The following is a 26,701-nucleotide window of genomic DNA, read 5'->3' on the forward strand; positions in this document are numbered from 1 at the left end:
GAAAACATACACTGACGGAAAAACCCACTGGGTCACCAGTGCATCCACTGCTACTGCTTGAGGGTCTCTCGACCTGGAACAGTATCTCTGAAGCTCCTTGTTGAGACGAGACGCCATCATGTCTACTTGAGGAAATCCCCAAAGAATTGTCACTTCTGCGAAGACTTTTTGGTGGAGGCCCCACTCTCGAGATCGTGTCTGCTGAGGAAGTCTGCTTCCCAGTTGTCTACTCCCGGAATGAATATTGCCAACAGAGCTTGCAGATGTTTTCCTGTCCAGCGGAGGATTTTGTCGCCTCTGCCATTGCCGCTCAGCTTTTCGTTCCGCCCTGCCTGTTTATGTATGCGACTGTTACATTGTCCGCCTGGATCTGCACGGGACGGTCTTGAAGAAGATGTACCGCTTGTTGAAGGCCGTTGTAAATGGCTCTTAGCTCCAGAACGTTAATGTGAAGGCAGGCTTCCTGTTGTGACCAACGTCCCTGGAAGTTTTCTCCCTGAGAGACTGCTCCCCAGCCTCGGAGACTTGCATCCGTGGTTACTAAGACCCAGTCCTGAATCCCGAACCTGCGTCCCTCTAGCAGGTGAGAGCTGTGCAACCACCACAGGAGCGAAATCCTGGTTTTTGACGACAGGATTATCTTTCTGTGCATGTGTAGGTGTGACCCCGACCATTTGTCCAACTGGTCCCACTGGAATAGTCTGGCATGGAACCTGCCAAACTGTATGACCTCGTAGGCCGCCACCATCTTCCCCAACAACCGAATGCACTGATGGATCGACACACTTGATGGTTTCAATATCTGTTTTACCATTTTCTGGATTTTCAGAGCCTTTTCCACTGGAAGAAATACTCTCTGAACTTCTGTGTCCAGAATCATCCCGAGGAAAGACAACCTTGTCGTCGGTTCCAACTGTGACTTTGGGTAGTTTATGATCCACCCGTGTTGTTGGAGTATTGACAGGGAGAGGGATATGTTTTGTAATAACTGCTCCCTGGATCTCGCCTTTATCAGGAGGTCGTCCAGATAAGGGATTATATTGACTCCTTTCTGACGTAGGACCATCATCTCTGCCATCACCTTGGTGAATACCCTCGGCGCCGCGGCGAGACCGAAAAGGTAACGTCTGGAATTGGTAATGGAAATCCTGAATCGCGAATCTCAGATAAGCCTGGTGAGGAGGATAAATGGGAACATGCAGGTAAGCATCCTTTATGTCCACCGACACCAAGTAGTCCCCCTCATCCAGACTGGCAATCACCGCCCGAAGTGATTCCATCTTGAACTTGAACCTTTTCATGAAGAAATTCAGATCTTTTAGATTTAAGATCGGTCTGACCGAGCGGTCCGGCTTCGGAACAACAAAGAGGCTTGAATAAAAACCTTGCCCTTGTTGTGACAACGGTACCAGGACTATGACCTGGTCTTGACATAATTTTTGGATTGCCGCTGTTACTGCTTCTCTCTCTGGCGGAGAAGCTGGCAAGGTCGATTTGAAAAATCGGCATGGGGAACGTCTTGAAACTCTAGTTTGTAACCCTGGGATACTACACTTTGCAACACCCAGGGGTCCAGGCCAGATAGAATCCAATCCTGCCTGAAGAGTTTGAGACGTGCCCCCACCCGAGCGGCCTCCCGCAAGGGAGTTCCAGCGTCATGCTGGGGATTTGGCAGAATTAGGGGTAGACTTTTGCTCTTGGGAACCTGGAGCCCGTGGTGGCTTCTTTCCCCTTCCCCTACCTGCAAAGAAGGGGGAACCTCTCGTCTTTTTGTATTTATTGGGGCGAAAAGACTGCATTTGCGGGCGATAGATCTTTTTTGCCGGTGCAGGCGCAGAGGGCAAAAATGTTGACTTACCAGCGGTAGCCGCCGAGACTAACGCATTCCTGCCATCGCCAAATAAGGCCTCACCTTTATATGGGAGAGCCTCCATATTTCTTTTGTAATATGGAGGCCCGCCTAGCTGATACTGCCATGGTAGTGGCTTGTGAACTCAAGAGTCCAATATCCTTGTGAACTCAAGAGTTCAATATCCTTCATTGCTTCCAGCATGTAGGCGGCAGGGTCCTTGATATTCCCTAACTTAAGGAGTATCTCATCTTTATCAATCGTGTCAATTTCTAATTATACGCTTTCTGACCATTTTTCAATAGCGCGACTCACCCATGCGCAGGCAATAGTGGGCCTGAGTAGTGTACCATTGGTAACATAAATGGATTTCAATGTCGATTCCATTTTGCGGTCTGCCGGCTCTTTAAGAGAAGCCGTGCCAGGAGCAGGGAGAATTACCTTCTTTGTCAACCTGGAAAGTGCACTGTCTAACACAGGGGGTGACTCCCGTTTTTTCCTGTCTTCAACCGGGAAAGGATAAGCTATGTGAATCCTTTTGGGAATACATGATTTTTTATCAGGATTCACCCAGATCCCTTCAAACAGAGCATTTAGTTCGTGTGAAGGAGGGAACGTGACTTTGGATTTCTTTTCCTTACATAAATAAGCTTTCTCCTGAGGTACAGGAGTGCTTTCTGTAACCTCCAACACGTCCCTTATAGCCACAATCATATATTGTATACTTTTTGCCAATTTATGATCTATCTCTCTGGATTCACTATCGTTGACACAAGAATCAGAATCCGTGTCGGTATCAGTGTTTACAACATTTGCAAATGGTCTCTTATGTGACCCAGAGGGGCCGCCCGCATAAGGAATAACAGCATCCTGAAAAATCACATCTTCCACAGATTTTCTCCAGCATCAGCCTTAGATTCAGACTTATCCAATCTACGGTTAATCAGATGCATACTGTCACGTAGCTCTTTCACCCATGCAGGCTCTTGGTGTGCCGGTAGCGCCACCACACTACAACTCTGTGTCCCTAAAATGGCTTCCTCCGGGGAGGAACTCCCTGCCTCAGACATGCCTCACACGTGTACACCACACTCACAGACACACTGGGACTTATTTGGGGACAGACCCACAGTAAAATCTGTCAGAGGGACACAGGATAGGAGCAGCCAGCCCACAACCCCAGCGCCTGTATTTAATGTCTGTGAACACAGAATGCCCACTGACACGCAGCACTCTTTACACAGTAAAACACATTTGTAAAGCACCCAAATCGCTTTGTGCCCCCCTTATTTACACCCTGAATACTTGTAGTCAGAAGTGGAGGAGGACCAGCTATATCTCTGCAGCCTGAGGAGAGAGAGAGAAAATGGTGCTGAGCAGTGTGCTGGCTGCCTGAGGAAGAAGCTCCGCCCTTTTTACCTCAGAGACTGTTTGTAATATTTATACTGGCGGGGGTAGGGCTGTGCCTGGGCATCTTATGACCCCTATTAGCCAGTTTATAGAGGTAATTTGCTGCCCAGGGTGCCCCCCGCGCCCTGCAGTGCCTGTGTGTGTGGGCAGCAATGGCGCGCTGCGTTCCCACCAGCCGCGTCGTACCTCAGCCGTCAATTACTTGATTGAAGTTCAATCTTCTCATACTCACCTGTCTTCTGACTTCTGGCTCTGTGAGGGGGGTGACGGCATGCTGTGGGAGTGAGCATCTAGACACGGCTAGCGTTCAGTTCACGGCATGCTGTGGGAGTGAGCATCTAGACACGGCTAGCGTTCAGTTCCCTTCAGGAGCTAATGGTGTCCTGTCAGCCAGAAGCAGAGCCATGAAACTCTGAGAAAGTTGGTTCTGCTTCTGCCCCCTCAGTCCCACGAAGCAGGGAGTCTGATGCTAGCAGATCTACCTGAAAATAAAAAACCTAACATAAGTCTTTTCAGAGAAACTCAGTAGAGCTCCTCAGAGTGCATCCAGTCGACCTGGGCACATTTCTAAAACAGAGGTCCTGGAGGAGGGGCATAGAGGGAGGAGCCAGTTCACACCCAATGAAAAGTCTTTAGAGTGCCCATGTCTCCTGCGGATCCCGTCTATACCCCATGGTCTTGATGTCGTCCCCAGCATCCTCTAAGACGTATGAGAAATAATTTAATTTACATAACCATCATTTGAGAGTTACATTTTGTAGAAATAATTGGCAGAATTTTGGATCTGAAACCAGGACAATGTAATAAAACTATTGTGACAGTACAGGAGCAGATCTGCAGAGCAATCACAGATGAAGATGGAGGTGCATCTGTGTAAGAGCTTATGGGGGTCATTCCGAGTTCATCGCTCGCTAGCTACTTTTTGCAGCCGTGCAAACACATAGTTGCCGCCCACAGGGGAGTGTATTTTCGCTTTGCAAGTGTGCAAACGCTTGTGCAGCCGAGTGGGATGAAAAAGTTTTTTGCAGTTTCTGAGTAGCTCTGGACTTACTCAGCCCTTGCGATCACTTCAGTCTTTTTGGTCCCGGAAGTGACGTCAGACACCCGCCCTGCAAACGCCTGGACACGCCTGCGTTTTTCCAAACACGGCTGTGCAAATGGATTCTTCGTTAAATCCATCGCCCAGCTATGATTTGCTTTGTACCTGTACGAAGCGCCTGCGCATTGCGGTGCATACATATGCGGCAGCGAGCGATCAACTTGGAATGACCCCCTATGTTTCTGTGTGTTCTGTGTGTTGAGGGATCAAAAGGAAAGTTGAGGAGGAAGGGTGTTAAAATGAAAACAGGGGAGGAAGGTTACAAATGGAGGCATCGGGTGGGGTAAAACCAAAATCATCAAGCTGTGGGTGTGAGGCATTTTGCATCAAGCTGTGGGTGTGAGGCATTTTGCATCAAGCTGTAGGTGTGAGGCATTTGTTGGGGGATAAAAACAGACAGCTAAGGTAGGAAGGGGTGAAAAACAGAAGCATGAGATGTGCATATCACCCAACAATTCAGATCCATAAATCTGAGGAGAAGTAGCTGCATTGCTGGGATGTAATCATACCCTCCAACTGTACCTTTTTAATAGGTACAGTACCTTTTTTTCATGGTCTGTACCGATTTTTGGCTCTCCAAACTTCCATTGAAAGTATAGGAAAAGGGGCGTGACCACGCCCCCCTTTACCCGCGGCCACGCCCCTTTTCCGGATTTGTACCGATTTTTCTGTGTAAAATGTTGGAGGGTATGTGTAATATGTTAGGTTTCCCCTTGGTACTTTCCCCTCCAAACACCTAGACAATGAATGGACGCAGGTGCACATAACCACAGTTCACCACTGCTCTGTTATGTAGACCAGTGGTGAACAGAAAATACCTCTAAACTTTCTCACAGTGGGACACATATGTCCGCGGGAAAACCAAGACTGACCCAACAAAATCAGGACACTTGAGTATATGGATGTGGAGGGGGTTATATACAGGAGACTTTATTTACTAATGTACACATGGTGCTGGCCCCGTATATTCTGGACTATCACTGACATTGGAATCCGGTCAGGATCCCCACAGTCGAAATACAAACGCCGGAATCCCAACACTGCTCAGAATGTCAGCGCTGAAATCCCGTCAAAGATCATAATTCAGTCGCTGGAATCCAGACTGTCGGGATCCCGAATGACTGTTCTGCGGGTCTGCGCTCAGGTAAGTGGGATTAGGTTTAGGCACCACCGGGGATAGTTAGGGTTAGGCTGCGGGGGGGTTAGGTTTAGGCTGCAGAATGGGAGGGTTAGGGTTAAAGGGGCATTGGAGGAAGGTAAGTCTACTTACCTGGCCCCTGTCTGGATAATAAGCATCGGGATGCCGTGGTCGGTTTTCACACAGCCGGCATCCTAAACGTCGGCATCCCAAACACCGGCATATCATACCCAATGCCTGACAGTGAGAACCGTTTTGAATATGTGACTTTTGAGGTTATTTTTACTAACCTGCACATCCCCAATAATTTTAAAAAGTTATTTGAGGTAATAATATGCAAATCAATCACCTACAATGGCTAATTCCATTTATTGGCTACATTTGGTCAGCATTACCCACCAATAACATATAGATAAAGTATTTCTGACATACAATGATGTCCTTGTTTGCTAAGCATTACAACACAAAAATAAGAATTTACTCACCGGTAATTCTGTTTCTCGTAGTCCGTAGTGGATGCTGGGAACTCCGTAAGGACCATGGGGATAGCGGGCTCCGAAGGAGGCTGGGCACTCTAGAAAGATCTTAGACTACCTGGTGTGCACTGGCTCCTCCCACTATGACCCTCCTCCAAGCCTCAGTTAGGTACTGTGCCCGGACGAGCGTACACAATAAGGAAGGATTTTGAATCCCGGGTAAGACTCATACCAGCCACACCAATCACACCGTACAACTCGTGACATGAAACACAGTTAACAGTATGAAACAATAGAGCCTCTCAACAGATGGCTCAACAAAAACCCGATTTAGTTAACCATAACTATGTACAAGTATTGCAGATAAACCGCACTTGGGATGGGCGCCCAGCATCCACTACGGACTACGAGAAACAGAATTACCGGTGAGTAATTTCTTATTTTCTCTAACGTCCTAGTGGATGCTGGGAACTCCGTAAGGACCATGGGGATTATACCAAAGCTCCCAAACGGGCGGGAGAGTGCGGATGACTCTGCAGCACTGAATGAGAGAACTCCAGGTCCTCCTCAGCCAGGGTATCAAATTTGTAGAATTTTTGCAAACGTGTTTGCCCCTGACCAAGTAGCTGCTCGGCAAAATTGTAAAGCCGAGACCTCTCGGGCAGCCGCCCAAGATGAGCCCACCTTCCTTGTGGAATGGGCATTGACAGATTTTGGCTGTGGCAGGCCTGCCACAGTATGTGCAAGCTGAATTGTACTACAAATCCAACGAGCAATAGTCTGCTTAGAAGCAGGAGCACCCAGCTTGTTAGGTGCATATAGGATAAACAGCGAGTCAGATTTTCTGACTCTAGCCGTTCTGGAAACATATATTTTCAGTGCCCTGACAACGTCTAGCAACTTGGAGTCCTCCAAGTCCCTAGTAGCCTAGGCACCACAATAGGCTGGTTCAGGTGAAACGCTGACACCACCTTTGGGAGAAACTGGGGACGAGTCCTCAATTCTGCCCTATCCATATGGAAAATCAAATAAGGGCTTTTACAAGACAAAGCCGCCAACTTTGATACTCGCCTGGCAGAAGCCAAGGCCAATAACATAACCACCTTCCACGTGAGATATTTCAGATCCACGGTTTTTAGTGGTTCAAACCAATGTGATTTTAAGAAACTCAACACCACGTTGAGATCCCAAGGTGCCACAGGAGGCACAAACGGGGGCTGACTCTGCAGCACTCCTTTTATAAATGTCTGAACTTCAGGTACTGAAGCTAGTTCTTTTTGAAAGAAAATCGACAGAGCCGAGATCTGTACCTTAATGGAACCCAATTTAAGGCCCATAGTCACTCCTGCTTGCAGGAAATGCAGAAATCGACCTAGTTGAAATTCCTCTGTTGGGGCCCTTTCGGCCTCACACCCTGCAACATATTTTCGCCATATGCGGTGATAATGAGTTGCTGTAACCTCTTTCCTGGCTTTAGTAAGCGTAGGAATGACTTCCTCCGGAATGCCCTTTTCCTTCAGGATCCGGCGTTCAACCGCCATGCCGACAAACGCAGCCGCGGTAAGTCTTGGAACAGACAGGGCCCCTGCTGCCGCAGGTCCTGTCTGAGTGGCAGAGGCCATGGGTCCTCTGATATAAATTCTTGAAGTTCTGGGTACCAAGCTCTTCTTGGCCATCCACGAGTATCGTTCTTACTCCTCGCCTTCTTATTATTCTCAGTACCTTTGGTATGAGAGGCAGAGGGGAGAACACATAAACCGACTGGTACACCCACGGTGTTACCAGAGCGTCCATAGCTATCGCCTGAGGGTCCCTTGACCCGGTGCAATATCTTTTATAGCTTTTTGTTGAGGCGGGACGCCATCATGTCCACCTGTGGCCTTTCCCAATGGTGTACAATCCTATTGGAAGACTTCTGGAGGAAGTCCCCATTCTCCCGGGTGGAGGTCGTGTCTGTTGAGAAGATCTGCTTCCCAGTTGTCCACTCCGGGAATGAACACTGCTGACAGTGCTAACACATGATTTTCCGCCTATCGGAGAATCCTTGTGGCTTCTGCCATCGCCATCCTGCTTCTTGTGCCGCCCTGTTGGTTTACATGGGCGACTGCCGTGATGTTGTCTGATTGGATCAGTACCGGCTGGTTTTGAAGCAGAGGCCTTGCCGGCCTCAGGGCATTGTAAATGGCCCTCAGGTCCAGAATATTTATGTGTAGGGAAATAACCTGACTTGACCAAAGTCCCTGGAAATTTCTTCCCTGTGTGACTGCCTCCCAGCCTCAAAGGCTGGAATCCATGGTCACTAGGACCTAGTCCTGTATGCCGAACCTGCGGCCCTCTTGAAGATGGGCACTCTGCAGCCACCACAGTAGAGATACCCTGGTCCTTGGAGACAGGGTTATCAGCCTATGCATCGGAAGATGCGATCCGGACCACTTGTCCAACAGGTCCCTCTGAAAAGTTCTTGTATGGAACCTGCCTAATGGGATTGCTTCGTAGGAAGCTACCATTTTTCCCAGGACTCGCGTGCAATGATGCACCGCTACCTATTTTGGCTTCAGGAGGTCTCTGACTAGAGATGACAACTTCTTGGCTTTCTCCTCCGGGAGAAACACTATTTCTGGTTTATGTCCAGAACCATCCCCAGGAACAGTAGACGTGTCATAGGAACCAGCTGTGACTTTGGACTGTTTAGAATCCAACCATGCTGTTGTAGCACTTTCCAAAATAGTGCTACCCCGACTACCAACTGCTCCTTGGACCTCGCCCTTATAACGAGATTGTCCAAGTACGGGATAATTACAACTCCCTTTTTTTGAAGGAGTATCAACATTTCGGCCATTACCTTGATAAAACACCCTCGGTGCCATGTACAGTCCAAACGGCAGTGTCTGGACTTGGTAATGGTAATCCTGTACCACAAATCTGAGGTACTCCTGGCGAGGATGGTAAATGGGGACATGCAGGTAAGCATCCTTGATGTCCCAGGATACCATGTAATCCCCCTCGTCCAGGCTTGGAATAACCGCCCTGAGCGATTCCATCTTGAACTTGAATTTTTGTGTTCAAGGATTTTAAATATAAAATGGGTCACACCGAACCATGCGGTTTCGGTACCCCAACCCGTGTGGAATAGTAACCCCGTCCTTGTTGAAGTAGGGGCACCTTGAGTATTACCTGCTGGGAATACCGCTTATTAATTGCCTCTAGCACAGCCTCCCTGCCTGAGGGAGTTGTCAGCAAGGCATATTTTAGGAAACGGCTGGGGGGAGACATCTCGAATTCCAGCTTGTACCCCTGAAATACTACTTGAAAGAAACAGGGATCCACCTGTGAGCGAGCCCACTAATTGCTGAAATTTTTGAGACGGCCCCCCACCGTACCTGGCTACACCTGTGGAGCACCCGCGTCATGGTGTGGCCTCACAGGAGGCGGGGGAAGAATCTTGATTCTGGGAACAGGCTGACTGGTGCAGCTTTTTTCCCTCTACCCTTGTCTCTGTACAGAAAGGAAGCGCCATTTGTTTCTGAAGCCGAAAGGACTGTACCTTTGTCTGTGAGGAAACCTGAGGTAAAATTATTTCTTCCCAGCAGTTGCTGTGGATACGAGGTCCCAGAGACCATCCCCAAATAATTCCTCACCCTTATAAGGCTCTCTATGCGCTTTTTAAGTCAGCATCACCTGTCCAGTGACAGGTCTCTAATACCCTCCTGACAGAATGGACATTACATTTATTTTGGATGCCAGCCGGCAAAATATCCCTCTGTGCATCCCCCATATATAAGACGACGTCTTTAATATGTTTTTATGTTTGCCAACTATTATCCCTGTTTGACAGGGTCACCGACCACGCTGCAGCAACACTATCTGCAGGTCTCAGTCTAGTACCTGAGTGTGTAAATACAGACTTCAGGATAGCCTCCTGTTTTTTATCAACAGGTACCTATTAAAGTGGCCATATCCTAAGACGGCAGTGCCACCTTTTTTTGACAAACGTGTGAGCGCCTTATCCACCCTAGGGGATATCTCCCAGCGTAACTTATCCACCTGGCGGGAAAAGGTACGCCATCAGTAACTTTTTATAAATTACCAGTTTCTTAACGGGGGAACCCACGCTTTCACACACTTCATTTATTCATCTGATGGGGGAACAAAACACTGCCTGTTTTTTCTCCCCAAACCTAAAACCCATTTTTAGAGGTGCTTGGGTTAAAGTCAGAAATGTATAACACATTTTTTATTGCCGGGATCACGTCACGGATGTTCCTAGTGGATTGTGTATATGTCTCCACCTTGTCGACACTGGAGTCAGACTCCGTGTCGACATCTGTGTCTGCCATCTGAGAGAGCGGGCGTTTTTGAGCCCCTGATGGCCTTTGAGACGCCTGGGCAGGCGCGGGCTGCGAAGCCGGCTGTCCCACAGCTGTTACGTCATCCACCCTTTTATGTAAGGAGTTGACACTGTCGGTTAATACCTTTCACCTATCCATCCACTCTGGTGTCGGCCCCACAGGGGCGACATCACATATATCGGCCTCTGTTCTGTCACCATATAAGCCTCCTCATTCAACATGTCGACACAGCCGTACCGACACACCACAGACACACAGGGAATGCTCTAAACGAGGACAGGACCCACAAAAGCCCTTTGGGGGGACAGAGTAAGAGTATGCCAGCACACACCAGAGCGCTATATATATACAGGGACTAACTGAGTTATGTCCCTAATAGCTTTTATATAATATACTGTATACAGTGCCAATTTTAATGCCCCCCCCCTCTCTTTTCCCTCTTACTGTACTGTAGAATTGCAGGGAAGAGCCAGGGAGCTTCCCTCCAGCCGAGCTGTGAGGGAAAAATGGCGCCAGTGTGCTGAGATAGGCTCCGCCCCTTTTTCGCGGCCTATTCTCCCGTTTTTTATGGAATTCTGGCAGGGGTATTTACCTCATATATAGCCCCTGGGGCCATATATTGAGGTATTTTAGCCAGCCAAGGTGTTTTTATTGCTGCCTCAGGGCGCCCCCCCCAGCGCCCTGCACCCTCAGTGACCGGAGTGTGAAGTGTGTGAGAGGAGCAATGGCGCACAGCTGCAGTGCTGTGCGCTACCTTGGTGAAGACAGAGTCTTCATGCCGCCGATTTTCCGGACCATCTTCTTGCTTCTGGCTCTGTAAGGGGGACGGCGGCGCGGCTCCGGGACCGAACATCAAGGCTGGGCCTGCGGTCGATCCCTCTGGAGCTAATGGTGTCCAGTAGCCTAAGAAGCCCAATCCGGCTGCAAGCAGGCGAGTTCGCTTCTTCTCCCCTTAGTCCCTCGCTGCAGTGAGCCTGTTGCCAGCAGGTCTCACTGAAAATAACAAATTCTAAGACTATAACTTTCTAAGAGCTCAGGAGAGCCCCTAGTGTGCATCCAACCTCGGCCGGGCACGAAATCTAACTGAGGCTTGGAGGAGGGTCATAGTGGGAGGAGCCAGTGCACACCAGGTAGTCTAAGATCTTTCTAGAGTGCCCAGCCTCCTTCGGAGCCCGCTATCCCCATGGTCCTTACGGAGTTCCCAGCATCCACTAGGACGTTAGAGAAACACACATTCATTTGTTAGTGAATAAATGTGCAAATTCTGTGACTAAGGGCCTAATCCAGACTGGATCGCTGCCGCAATCTGAAGCCCTTTGGGGAGTGTGCTCACGCACCCCGAGAGGCCCAGCGATCACCTCGACCTGATTGACAGGCAGAGGCGGTCGCAGGGCGGGAGTTAGAACGCCGTTGGTGGGGCGCAGTCCAGACAACACAGGTGTGTCCAGACCGTTACTAGTCTGCGCAGGCAGGGAGCTCCTCGGCAGGTGCAAAAGCATTGCTGTCGTGTGATGCTGTTGCACCCATGAGGGGGGGGGACAGGGTCTGACATGTGGAGCGGACTAGCCCTGTGCTGTGCATCCCCCCGCATGTCTAAGTAACTGATCGTAGATATGCTAAATTTAGCACATCTACGATCAGATCTGAATTGTCCCGTAACAGCAGACACCATGTATACTGTAAACAGCTGCTACATGTCCATGCAGCTGAGGAGACTGCGTTTAGCTGACAGTACTGCTGCTCTGGGAACCTGCTTCACTCTGTGGTGCCATTGGTCTCCAAGGAGCTTAATGGGCTATGACCAGGTAACTCTCTGCTCTGGAACCATATAAAGCCTAGTAAAATGAAATGATTAGCATTCTTTGCCTGATTCTGAGTGATACGTAATGCAAACGAAATTGCAGATGTCTGCAGTGAACGGAATCCCAACAGCTTACTATTGCGGCTATACACCCATAGTCTGAGTCAAACACATCTACAGTATGCGATCACACTGACACACTCCTTTCTTCGCTAGAGAAGAAGTCATCACTACTATCCTGACCACTTATTCCATGCGAGGTGAAGGAGATGTCGCTGAATTTGGCATACACTTTGCCTACACAACAATTTAAAATAGCAAGTGGCTTTGGCAACACGCTATCAACACATTCATGTAACGGTTCTTTTAACCTGTTGCCACCCGGTAACGCCCAATCAGTCATCACAGAGAAGCGACTCACGTGCATCACTAGATGCGGTTGCATTTGGAATCATGTGATTCAGAATCTGTCTCTCTACATGGATGGGGAGCATGGCTTTCCCTCGTTCTGTATATCAATTGTAGCCCAAAGCTCTTAGTTGTGACTTGAAGGCAAATAAGTGAGTGGTTACATTAGGTATATGTGACTATTACATAATAATTAGAGTTCTGCTACTACCTGGGAGTACAGGAACATCAGTGTATACTATTATTGTCTCTATTCATGTAAGAAAGGGGCACTTAGAACAATTATTTCAGCTGATTAGTGGTTTGTTTTCATATATAAAACTGAGAAACTGAAAATAAGATTTTACTTACCGGTAAATCTATTTCTCGTAGTCCATAGTGGATGCTGGGGACTCCGTAAGGATCATGGGGATAGACGGGCTCCGCAGGAGACATGGGCACTTTAAGAAAGAATTTAGGTTCTGGTGTGCACTGGCTCCTCCCTCTATGCCCCTCCTCCAGACCTCAGTTAGAGAAACTGTGCCCAGAAGAGCTGACAGTACAAGGAAAGGATTTTGGTAATTCAGGGCAAGATTCATACCAGCCACACCAATCACACCGTATAACATGTGTATAACAACCAGTTAACAGTATGACAAATAACAGAGCATCAGGTCCAACCCTGATGCAACCATAACTTAACCCTTATTGAAGCAATAACTATATACAAGTATTGCAGAAGAAGTCCGCACTTGGGACGGGCGCCCAGCATCCACTACGGACTACGAGAAATAGATTTACCGGTAAGTAAAATCTTATTTTCTCTAACGTCCTAGTGGATGCTGGGGACTCCGTAAGGACCATGGGGATTATACCAAAGCTCCTAAACGGGCGGGAGAGTGCGGATGACTCTGCAGCACCGATTGAGCAAACACAAGGTCCTCCTCAGCCAGGGTATCAAACTTGTAGAACTTTGCAAAAGTGTTTGAACCTGACCAAGTAGCCGCTCGGCAAAGCTGTAATGCCGAGACCCCTCGGGCAGCCGCCCAAGAAGAGCCCACCTTCCTAGTGGAATGGGCCTTAACTGATTTTGGCAGCGGCAATCCAGCCGCAGAATGAGCCTGCTGAATCGTGTTACAGATCCAGCGAGCAATAGTTTGCTTTGAAGCAGGAGCACCAAGCTTGTTGGAAGCATACAGGATAAAGAAGGACTCTGTTTTCCTGACCCTAGCCGTTCTGGCTACATAAACCTTCAAAGCCCTGACCACATCAAGTAACTCGGAATCCTCCAAGTCAGTAGTAGCCACAGGCACCACAATAGGTTGGTTTATATGAAAAGATGAAACCACTTTCGGCAGAAATTGTGGACGTGTCCGCAATTCTGCTCTATCCGCATGGAAAACCAGATAGGGGCTTTTTTGTGACAAAGCCGCCAATTCTGACAAACGCCTAGCCGAAGCCAAGGCTAATAGCATGACCACCTTCCAAGTGAGATATTTCAACTCCACCGTTTTGAGTGATTCAAACCAGTGTGATTTCAGGAAACTGTTAAGATCCCAAGGTGCACTGGAGGCACAAAAGGGGGCTGAATATGCAGCACTCCCTTTACAAACGTCTGAACTTCAGGTAGAGAAGCCAACTCTTTTTGAAAGAAAATGGATGGGCCCGAAATCTGGACCTTAATGGAACCCAATTTTAGGCCCAAATTCACTCCGGACTGTAGGAAGTGAAGGAAACGGCCCAGCTGGAATTTCTCCGTAGGAGCATTCCTGGCCTCACACCAAGCAACATATTTCCGCCATATACGGTGATAATGTTGAGCGGTCACGTCCTTCCTAGCCTTTATCAGCGTAGGAATGACCTCATCCGGAATGCCTTTCTCTGCTAGGATCCGGCGTTCAACCGCCATGCCGTCAAACGCAGCCGCGGTATGTCTTGGAACAGACAGGGCCCCTGTTGCAACAGGTCCTGTCTTAGAGGAAGAGGCCACGGGTCCTCTGTGAGCATTTCTTGCAGATCTAGATACCAAGTCCTTCGTGGCCAATCTGGAACAATGAGTATTGTTCTCACTCCTCTTTTTCTTATTATTCTCAGCACCTTGGGTATGAGAGGAAGAGGAGGAAATACATAGACTGACTGGAACACCCACGGTGTCACCAGGGCGTCTACAGCTATCGCCTGAGGGTCTCTTGACCTGGCGCAATACCGCTGTAGCTTTTTGTTGAGGCGGGATGCCATCATGTCCACCTGTGGCAGTTCCCACCAACTTGTAATCTGTGCGAAGACTTCCTGATGAAGTCCCCACTCTCCCGGGTGGAGGTCGTGTCTGCTGAGGAAGTCTGCTTCCCAGTTGTCCACTCCCGGGATGAACACTGCTGACAGTGCGCTTACGCGATTCTCCGCCCAGCGAAGAATCTTGGTGGCTTCCGCCATCGCCACTCTGCTCCTTGAGCCGCCTTGGCGGTCTACATGAGCCACTGCGGTGATGTTGTCTGACTGAATCAGAACCGGTTGGTCGCGAAGTAGGGTCTCCGCTTGACGGAGGGCGTTGTATATGGCCCTTAGTTCCAGGATGTTGATGTGAAGGCAAGTCTCTTGACTTGACCACAGACCTTGGAAATTTCTTCCCTGTGTGACTGCACCCCAACCTCGGAGGCTTGCGTCCGTGGTTACCAGGACCCAGTCCTGAATGCCGAATCTGCGGCCCTCGAGAAGGTGAGCGCTCTGTAGCCACCACAGGAGTGACACCCTGGCCCTGGGGGATAGGGTGATTAACAGATGCATCTGAAGAAGTGATCCGGACCACTTGTCCAGTAAGTCCCATTGAAAAGTCCTCGCATGGAACCTGCCGAAGGGAATGGCCTCGTATGATGCCACCATCTTTCCCAGGACACGAGTGCAGTGATGCACTGACACCTGTTTTGGTTTTAATAGGTTCCTGACCAGTGTCATGAGTTCCTGAGCTTTCTCCATCGGGAGATAAACCCTTTTCTGGTCTGTGTCTAGAATCATGCCCAGGAAAGGCAGACGAGTCGTGGGAACCAACTGCGACTTTGGAATATTTAGAATCCAGCCGTGTTGCCGTAACACTTCCAGAGAACGTGCTACGCTGATCAGCAACTGCTCTCTCGATCTCGCTTTTATGAGATCGTCCAAGTATGGGATAATTGTGACTCCTTGCTTTCGCAGGAGTACCATCATTTCCGCCATTACCTTGGTAAATATTCTCGGTGCCGTGGAGAGACCAAACGGCAACGTCTGAAATTGGTAATGACAATCCTGTACCACAAATCTGAAGTACGCCTGATGAGGTGGATAAATGGGGACATGAAGGTATGCATCCTTTATGTCCAGAGACACCATAAAATCCCCCCCTTCCAGGCTTGCGATGACCGCTCTCAGCGATTCCATCTTGAACTTGAACCTTTTCAGGTATATGTTCAGGGATTTTAAATTCAATATGGGTCTGACCGAACCGTCTGGTTTCGGGACTACAAACATGGTCGAATAATAACCCCTTCCTTGTTGAAGGAGGGGAACCTTGACCACCACCTGTTGAAGATACAATTTGTGCAGTGCAGTTAACACTATTTCCCTCTCGTGGGGGGAAGCCGGTAGGGCCGATTTGAGGTATCGGTGAGGGGGCATCTCTTCGAATTCCAGCTTGTATCCCTGAGACACAATCTCTATTGCCCAGGGATCCAACTGGGAGTGAACCCACTTGTGGCTGAAATTTCGAAGACGTGCCCCCACCAGGCCTAGCTCCGCTTGTGGAGCCCCAGCGTCATGCGGTGGATTTTGTAGAGGCCGGGGAGGACTTCTGTTCCTGGGAACTAGCTGTGTTGTGCAGCTTCTTTCCTCTGCCCCTGACTCTGGCAAGAAAGGACGCACCTCGGACTTTCTTGTGTTTCTGTGATCGAAAGGACTGCATTTGATAATACGGTGCTCTCTTAGGCTGTGAGGGAATAAAAGGCAAGAAATTTGACTTTCCAGCAGTAGCTGTGGAGACCAGGTCCTAGAGACCCTCCCCAAACAATTCCTCACCCTTGTAAGGTAAAACCTCCATATGCCTTTTTGAGTCGGCATCACCTGTCCATTGCCGAGTCCACAGGACCCTTCTGGCAGAAATTGACATAGCATTTATTCTAGAACCCAGTAGACTAATGTCTCTTTGAGCATCTCTCATATAAAGGACAGCGTCTTTAATATGCCCCAGGGTCAATAAAACAGTATCCCTATCTAGGGTATCCAACTCCTCTGATAAGTTATCAGTCCATGCCGCTACAGCACTACAGACCCAGGCCGATGCGATAGCCGGTCTGAGCAAGGTACCTAAATGTATATAAATGGACTTCAGGGTACCCTCCTGTTTGCGATCCGCAGCATCCTTGAGGGTAGCCGTATCCTGAGACGGCAGGGCTACCTTTTTGGATAAGCGTGTTAAAGCTTTGTCCACCCTAGGGGAGGATTCCCATCGTAACCTGTCCGTTGGCGGGAAAGGATACGCCATAAGAATCCGTTTGGAAATCTGCATTTTCTTATCTGGAGATTCCCAAGCTTTTTCACACAACTCATTCAGTTCGTGTGAGGGGGGAAAAGTTACCTCAGGTTTCTTTCCCTTATACATATAAACCCTTGTGTCAGGGACAGGGGTTTCCTCTGTGATGTGCAAAACATCCTTAATTGCTATAATCATATATCGGAGTGATTTAGCCAACTGTAGGCTGTAACTTTGCATCATCTTCATCGACACTGGAGTCAGAATCCATGTCGGTATCTGTGTCAACAATTTGGGATAGTGGGCGCTTCTGAGACCCTGACAGCCTCTGCGACATAGGATCAGGCACGGGTTGGGACCCTGACTGTCCTGAGGCTTCAGCTTTATCTAACCTTTTATGCAAGGAATTAACATTATCATTTAAAACCTTCCACATATCCATCCAATCAGGTGTCGGCGCCGTCGGCGGAGACACCACATTCACTTGCTTCCGCTCTGCTTCCACATAGCCTTCCTCATCAGACATGTCGACACAAGCGTACCGACACACCACACACACAGGGAATGCTCTTTTTGAAGACAGCTCCCCCACAAGGCCCTTTGGAGAGACAGAGAGAGAGTATGCCAGCACACACCCCAGCGCTATAACACAGGAATAACACAGTAACTTAATGTTAACCCAGTAGCTGCTGTTTATAATATGTTTTTGCGCCTAATTTATGTGCCCCCCCTCTCTTTTTACCCTCTTCTACCGTGAATCTGCAGGGGAGAGCCTGGGGAGCTTCCTCTCAGCGGAGCTGTGGAGAAAAAATGGCGCTGGTGAGTGCTGAGGAAGAAGCCCCGCCCCCTCGACGGCGGGCTTCTGTCCCGCTTAAATATGCACTTTCTTGGCGCCCAACTATATATATGTCTACTTTTGCCAAAAAGAGGATCCAAATGCTGCCCAGGGCGCCCCCCTGCGCCCTGCACCCTTACAGTGACCGGAGTATGTGAGGTGTGTGGGAGCAATGGCGCACAGCTGCAGTGCTGTGCGTTACCTCAGTGAAGAACGGAGTCTTCTGCCGCCGATTTTGAAGTCTTCTTGCTTCTCATACTCACCCGGCTTCTGTCTTCCGGCTCTGCGAGGGGGACGGCGGCGCGGCTCAGGGACCGGACGGCGAGGGTGAGATCCTGCGTACGATCCCTCTGGAGCTAATGGTGTCCAGTAGCCTAAGAAGCAGGACCTAGCGTCAGAGAGTAGGGCTGCTTCTCTCCCCTCTGTCCCACGATGCAGGGAGTCTGTTGCCAGCAGAGCTCCCTGAAAATAAAAAAAACCTAACAAAATACTTTCTCTCAGCGAACTCAGGAGAGCTCACTGAAAAGCACCCAGCTCGTCCGGGCACAGCATCAAACTGAGGTCTGGAGGAGGGGCATAGAGGGAGGAGCCAGTGCACACCAGAACCTAAATTCTTTCTTAAAGTGCCCATGTCTCCTGCGGAGCCCGTCTATCCCCATGGTCCTTACGGAGTCCCCAGCATCCACTAGGACTTTAGAGAAATAATGAATATTAAATTATTATGGTAAATGGTCCATACTTTACCTTGCACTCTCTGCAGCTTGGGTTTGGCAAACGGCATTGGCAGATTTAGAGGGATGAAATGCTCGTGGTTGCAGATGGTTTGTAAAAACTCAAATTTGTATTCATTTAATATCTGTAAAGTGAAAAAAAAGAAAAAATAAGAATTTACTTACCGATAATTCTATTTCTCGTAGTCCGTAGTGGATGCTGGGGACTCCGTCAGGACCATGGGGAATAGCGGCTCCGCAGGAGACAGGGCACAAAAACAAAGCTTTAGGATCAGGTGGTGTGTACTGGCTCCTCCCCCTATGACCCTCCTCCAAGCCTCAGTTAGGATACTGTGCCCGGACGAGCGTACACAATAAGGAAGGATATTGAACCCCGGGTAAGACTCATACCAGCCACACCAATCACACCGTATAACTTGTGATCTGAACCCAGTTAACAGTATGACAAACGTAGGAGCCTCTGAACAGACGGCTCACAACAAATAACAACCCAATTTTTTTGTAACAATAACTATGTACAAGTATTGCAGACAATCCGCACTTGGGATGGGCGCCCAGCATCCACTACGGACTACGAGAAATAGAATTATCGGTAAGTAAATTCTTATTTTCTCTAACGTCCTAAGTGGATGCTGGGGACTCCGTCAGGACCATGGGGATTATACCAAAGCTCCCAAACGGGCGGGAGAGTGCGGATGACTCTGCAGCACCGAATGAGAGAACTCAAGGTCCTCCTCAGCCAGGGTATCAAATTTGTAGAATTTTGGAAACGTATTTGCCCCTGACCAAGTAGCAGCTCGGCAGAGTTGTAATGCCGAGACTCCCCGGGCAGCCGCCCAGGATGAGCCCACTTTCCTTGTGGAATGGGCCTTGACAGATTTAGGTTGTTGCAAGCCTGCCACAGAATGTGCAAGTTGAATTGTGCTACAAATCCAACGAGCAATCGTCTGCTTAGAAGCAGGAGCACCCATCTTGTTGGGTGCATACAATATAAGCAGTGAGTCAGACTTTCTGACTCCCGCCGTTCTGGAAATATATATTTTCAATGCCCGGACCACGTCCAACAACTTGGAATCCTCCAACTCGTTAGTAGCCGCAGGCACCACAATAGGCTGGTTCAGGTGAAACGCTGACACCACCTTAGGCAGAAAATGAGGACGCGTCCGCAGTTCTGCCCTGTCCGTATGGAAAATCAGATATGGGCTCTTATATGATAAAGCCGCCAATTCTGATACTCTCCTGGCTGAAGCCAGGGCCAGTAGCATGGTCACTTTCCATGTGAGATACTTCAGCTCCACCGATTTGAGCGGCTCAAACCAATGGGATTTGAGAAAATCCAAGACTACATTAAGATCCCACGGTGCCACTGGGGGCACAACCGGGGGCTGTATATGTAGTACTCCTTTTACAAAGGTCTGGACTTCAGGAACTGAAGCCAATTCTTTCTGGAAGAAAATCGACAGGGCCGAAATTTGAACCTTAATGGACCCCAATTTGAGGCCCATAGACAATCCTGTTTGCAGGAAATGTAGGAATCGACCCAGTTGAAATTCCTCCGTGGGGGCCTTCCTGGCCTCACACCACGCAACATATTTTCTCCAAATGCGGTGATAATGTTGTGCAGTCACCTCCTTCCTGGCTTTTACCAGTGTAGGAATGACCTCTTCCGGAATGCCTTTTTCCTTTAGAATTCGGCGTTCAACCGCCATGCCGTCAAACGCAGCCGCGGTAAGTCTTGGAATAGACACGGTCCCTGCTGAAGCAGGTCCCGTCTTAGAGGTAGAGGCCACGGATCCTCCGTGAGCATCTCTTGAAGTTCCGGGTACCAAGTTCTTCTTGGCCAATCCGGAGCCACTAGTATCGTTCTTACTCCCTTCTGCCGTATAATTCTCAGTACTTTTGGTATGAGAGGCAGAGGAGGGAACACATACACTGACTGGAACACCCACGGTGTTACCAGAGCGTCCACAGCTATTGCCTGAGGATCTCTTGACCTGGCGCAATACCTGTCCAGTTTTTTGTTGAGGCGGGACGCCATCATATCCACCATTGGTTTTTCCCAACGGTTCACAATCATGTGGAAGACTTCTGGATGAAGTCCCCACTCTCCCGGGTGTAGATCGTGTCTGCTGAGGAAGTCTGCTTCCCAGTTGTCCACTCCCGGAATGAATACTGCTGACAGTGCTATCACATGATCTTCCGCCCAGCGAAGAATCCTTGCAGCTTCTGCCATTGCTGTCCTGCTTCTTGTGCCGCCCTGTCTGTTTACGTGGGCGACTGCCGTGATGTTGTCCGACTGGATCAACACCGGCTGACCCTGAAGCAGGGGTTTTGCCAGACTGAGAGCATTGTAAATCGCTCTTAGCTCCAGTATATTTATGTGAAGAGACATCTCCAGGCTTGACCATACTCCCTGGAAGTTTCTTCCTTGTGTGACCGCTCCCCAGCCTCTCAGACTGGCATCCGTGGTCACCAGGACCCAGTCCTGTATGCCGAATCTGCGGCCCTCTAACAGATGAGCACTCTGCAACCACCACAGAAGAGACACCCTTGTCCGTGGCGATAAGGTTATCCGCTGATGCATCTGCAGATGCGATCCGGACCATTTGTCCAGCAGATCCCACTGAAAAGTTCGTGCGTGGAATCTGCCGAATGGAATCGCTTCGTAAGAAGCCACCATCTTTCCCAGGACTCTTGTGCATTGATGTACAAACACTGTCCCTGGTTTTAGGAGGTTCCTGACAAGTTCGGATAACTCCCTGGCTTTCTCCTCCGGAATAAACACCTTTTTCTGAACCGTGTCCAGAATCATTCCCAGGAACAGCAGACGTGTTGTCGGGGTCAACTGAGATTTTGGAAAATTCAGAATCCACCCGTGTTGTTGCAGCACTACTTGGGTTAGTGCTACTCCGTCCTCCAGCTGTTCTCTGGACCTTGCCCTTATCAGGAGATCGTCCAAGTAAGGGATAATTAATACGCCTCTTCTTCGCAGAAGAATCATCATTTCGGCCATTACCTTGGTAAAGACCCGAGGTGCCGTGGACAATCCAAACGGCAGCGTCTGAAACTGATAATGACAGTTTTGCACCACGAACCTGAGGTACCCTTGATGTGAAGGGCAAATTGGGACATGCAGGTAAGCATCCTTTATGTCCAGGGACACCATAAAGTCCCCTTCTTCCAGATTCGCTATCACTGCTCTGAGTGACTCCATCTTGAACTTGAATTTTTGTATGTACAGGTTCAAAGATTTCAGATTTAGAATAGGTCTTACCGAGCCGTCCGGCTTCGGTACCACAAATAGCGTGGAGTAATACCCCTTTCCCTGTTGTAGGAGGGGTACCTTGACTATCACCTGCTGAGCAAACAGCTTGTGAATGGCTTCCAATACCGTCGCCCTGTCTGAGGGAGACGTTGGCAAAGCAGACTTTAGGAACCGGCGAGGGGGAGACTTCTCGAATTCCAACCTGTAACCCTGAGATACTACCTGCAGAATCCAGGGGTCCACCTGTGAGCAAGCCCACTGTGCGCTGAAATTCTTGAGTCGACCCCCCACCGTTCCTGAGTCCGCTTGTAAGGCCCCAGCGTCATGCTGAGGGCTTTGCAGAACCCTGGGAGGGCTTCTGTTCCTGGGCAGGGGCTGCTTGCTGCCCTCTCTTGCCCCTTCCTCTGCCCCTAGGCAGATATGACTGTCCTTTTGTCCGCTTGTTCTTATAGGACCGAAAGGACTGCGGCTGAAAAGACGGTGTCTTTTTCTGTTGGGAGGGGGTCTGAGGTAAAAAGGTGGATTTTCCGGCAGTTGCCGTGGCCACCAGATCCGATAGACCGACGCCAAATAATTCCTCCCCTTTATACGGCAATACTTCCATATGTCGTTTGGAATCCGCATCACCTGACCACTGTCGCGTCCATAAACTCCTTCTGGCAGATATGGACATCGCATTTACTCTCGATGCCAGAGTGCAAATATCTCTCTGCGCATCTCGCATATAAAGGAAAGCATCCTTTAATTGCTCTATAGTCAATAAAATACTGTCCCTATCCAGGGTATCAATATTTTCAGTCAGGGAATCCAACCAGACGACCCCAGCACTGCACATCCAGGCTGAGTCGATGGGCGGTCGCAGTATAACACCAGTATGTGTGTATATACTTTTTAGGGTAGTTTCCAGTCTCCTATCTGCTGGATCCTTGAGGGCGGCCGTATCCGGAGACGGTAACGCCACTTGTTTTGATAAGCGTGTGAGCGCCTTATCCACCCTAGGGGGTGTTTCCCAGCGCGCCCTAACCTCTGGCGGGAAAGGGTATAATGCTAATAACTTTTTTGAAATTAGCATTTTTCTATCTGGGTTAAACCACGCTTCATCACATACATCATTTAATTCCTCTGATTCAGGAAAAACTACAGGTAGTTTTTTCACCCCCCACATAATACCCCTTTTTGTGGTACTTGCAGCATCAGAGATATGCAAAGCCTCCTTCATTGCCGTGATCATATAACGTGTGGCCCTACTTGAAAATACGTTTGTTTCATCACCGTCGACACTAGATTCAGTGTCTGTGTCTGGGTCTGTGTCGACCGACTGAGGTAAAGGGCGCTTTACAGCCCCTGACGGTGTCTGAGACGCCTGGGCAGGTACTAACTGGTTTGCCGGCCGTCTCATGTCGTCAACTGATTTTTGTAATGTGCTGACATTATCACGTAATTCCATAAACAAAGCCATCCATTCCGGTGTCGACTCCCTGGGGGGTGACATCACCATTATCGGCAATTGCTCTGCCTCCACGCCAACATCGTCCTCATACATGTCGACACACACGTACCGACACACAGCAGACACACAGGGAATGCTCTTATCGAAGACAGGACCCCACTAGCCCTTTGGGGAGACAGAGGGAAAGTTTGCCAGCACACACCCAAGCGCTATAATATATATGGGAACAATCTTATATAAGTGTTGTTCCTTATAGCAGCTTAAATATATCCAGTATATCGCCAAAAAATGCCCCCCCTCTCTGTTTTACCCTGTTTCTGTAGTGCAGTGCAGGGGAGAGTCCTGGGAGCCTTCCTCACAGCGGAGCTGAGCAGGAAAATGGCGCTGTGTGCTGAGGAGAATAAGCCCCGCCCCCTATTTCGGCGGGCTTTCCTCCCGTGGATTTAGATAATTGGCATGGGTTAAATACATACATATAGCCTTAATGGCTATATGTGATGTATTCTTTTGCCTTAAGGTAATAAAATATTGCTGCCCAGGGCGCCCCCAGCAGCGCCCTGCACCCTCCGTGACCGCTTGGTGTGAAGTGTGTGACAACAATGGCGCACAGCTGCAGTGCTGTGCGCTACCTTCATAAAGACTGAAGAGCCTTCTGCCGCCTGTTTCCGGACCTTCAATCTTCAGCATCTGTAAGGGGGGTCGGCGGCGCGGCTCCGGGACGAACCCCAGGGTGAGACCTGTGTTCCGACTCCCTCTGGAGCTAATGGTGTCCAGTAGCCTAAGAATCCAATCCATCCTGCACGCAGGTGAGTTGAAATTCTCTCCCCTAAGTCCCTCGATGCAGTGAGCCTGTTGCCAGCAGGACTCACTGAAAATAAAAAACCTAAAAAACTTTTTCTAAGCAGCTCTTTAAGAGAGCCACCTAGATTGCACCCTGCTCGGACGGGCACAAAAACCTAACTGAGGCTTGGAGGAGGGTCATAGGGGGAGGAGCCAGTACACACCACCTGATCCTAAAGCTTTGTTTTTGTGCCCTGTCTCCTGCGGAGCCGCTATTCCCCATGGTCCTGACGGAGTCCCCAGCATCCACTTAGGACGTTAGAGAAAAATATGTTGTCACATGGCTTCATCTCTCAGGTCATGCCAGTTAAATTCAATTAGACTAATGACATACATGATAATTGGGATAACAAACACAGGGCCCGAATCAGCAGGGATTGTAGTTGTGCACTACAACACTTTACACTAACATGCGGGGGACGCCGAGCACAGGGCAAGTCCACCCCGCATGCCAGGTCCTGACCCCCCACCCCCGCTAACATGCGAGTGCATTGCTATACATGATTAGGGTTGGCCCCTGCCTTAACAGCCTACAGTGCTCAGCTAAAGTGTTGCTGTGATGCGCACACTGATCGCGGCATAGAGTGGCACAGCTCCCACTAGGCATAGACATCAATGGCTGCAGGCGGGGCACAGGAGCAGACTATGATAAGGACACACTCGGCATGCCACTATGTGTTCACATCGCTATGCCATTACCGCGCGCTGCTATACGCAGCAAAGCTATAGTGGGACACATTAGTAGCTGCAAAGGCAGGCGGCGGGCCCACATCCTATGGATCGCAGCGGCTGCGCCGCCCTTCCCCCTTTACTCTGGACTTAGACTGCGTTCTGAAGAGTTTAAGTTTAAGACTTTGCACATGCAGACATGTCCTAAAATCCACTAATAGCGATCGTAGCACAATAGCGGCTGATCCTGTGTTTTACATGGAGCATGGAATAATAAGAATTTACTTACCGATAATTCTATTTCTCGGAGTCCGTAGTGGATGCTGGGGTTCCTGAAAGGACCATGGGGAATAGCGGCTCCGCAGGAGACAGGGCACAAAAAAGTAAAGCTTTACTAGGTCAGGTGGTGTGCACTGGCTCCTCCCCCTATGACCCTCCTCCAGACTCCAGTTAGGTACTGTGCCCGGACGAGCATACACAATAAGGGAGGCATTTTGAATCCCGGGTAAGACTCATACCAGCCACACCAATCACACCGTACAACTTGTGATCTAAACCCAGTTAACAGTATGACAACAGAAAGGGCCTCTTAAAGATGGCTCCTTAACAATAACCCGAATTAGTTAACAATAACTATGTACAAGTATTGCAGATAATCCGCACTTGGGATGGGCGCCCAGCATCCACTACGGACTCCGAGAAATAGAATTATCGGTAAGTAAATTCTTATTTTCTCTATCGTCCTAAGTGGATGCTGGGGTTCCTGAAAGGACCATGGGGATTATACCAAAGCTCCCAAACGGGCGGGAGAGTGCGGATGACTCTGCAGCACCGAATGAGAGAACTCCAGGTCCTCCTTTGCCAGGGTATCAAATTTGTAAAATTTTACAAACGTGTTCTCCCCCGACCACGTAGCTGCTCGGCAGAGTTGTAATGCCGAGACCCCTCGGGCAGCCGCCCAAGATGAGCCCACCTTCCTTGTGGAGTGGGCTTTTACAGTTTTAGGCTGTGGGAGGCCTGCCACAGAATGTGCAAGTTGAATTGTGTTACAAATCCAACGAGCAATCGACTGCTTAGAAGCAGGTGCGCCCAACTTGTTGGGTGCATACAATATAAACAGCGAGTCAGATTTTCTGACTCCAGCCGTCCTTGCAATGTATATTTTTAAGGCTCTGACAACGTCCAACAACTTGGAGTCCTCCAAGTCGCTAGTGGCCGCAGGCACCACAATAGGTTGGTTCAGATGAAATGCTGATACCACTTTAGGGAGAAAATGCGGACGAGTCCGCAGTTCTGCCCTATCCGAATGGAAGATTAGATAAGGACTTTTATAAGATAAAGCCGCCAATTCAGATACTCTCCTGGCAGAGGCCAGGGCTAGTAACATAGTCACTTTCAATGTGAGATATTTCAAATCCACCTTTTTCAATGGTTCAAACCAATGGGATTTGAGGAAATCTAAAACTACATTTAGATCCCACGGTGCCACCGGAGGCACCACAGGAGGCTGTATATGCAGTACTCCCTTGACAAAAGTCTGGACCTCAGGGACAGAGGCCAATTCTTTTTGGAAGAATATTGACAGGGCCGAAATTTGAACCTTAATGGATCCCAATTTGAGACCCATAGATAATCCTGATTGCAGGAAATGTAGGAAACGACCCAGTTGGAATTCCTCCGTCGGAACCCTCCGATCCTCGCACCACGCTACATATTTTCGCCAAATGCGGTGATAATGTTTCACGGTGACTTCCTTCCGTGCCTTAATCAAGGTAGGAATGACTTCTTCTGGAATGCCTTTCCCTTTTAGGATCTGGCGTTCAACCGCCATGCCGTCAAACGCAGCCGCGGTAAGTCTTGAAAAAGACAGGGACCCTGCTGTAGCAGGTCCCTTCTCAGAGGTA

General features: G+C 49.2%; 1 protein-coding gene across 2 annotated transcripts in view; it reads right to left on the reverse strand.

The window, feature by feature from the left end:
* DOCK11 (dedicator of cytokinesis 11) overlaps nt 1–26,701 on the reverse strand; it is a 981,167-nt gene that overhangs the window by 550,254 nt on the left and 404,212 nt on the right. For both annotated transcript variants that reach the window (XM_063937505.1, XM_063937504.1), the window contains exon 30: nt 18,587–18,698. In XM_063937505.1, coding sequence (XP_063793575.1) covers nt 18,587–18,698 — 112 coding nt within the window. The remainder of the gene's footprint in view (nt 1–18,586; nt 18,699–26,701) is intronic.

The sequence above is a fragment of the Pseudophryne corroboree genome, chromosome 8 (genome assembly GCF_028390025.1).
Source record: "Pseudophryne corroboree isolate aPseCor3 chromosome 8, aPseCor3.hap2, whole genome shotgun sequence".
Classification (NCBI taxonomy): Eukaryota; Metazoa; Chordata; class Amphibia; order Anura; family Myobatrachidae; genus Pseudophryne; species Pseudophryne corroboree.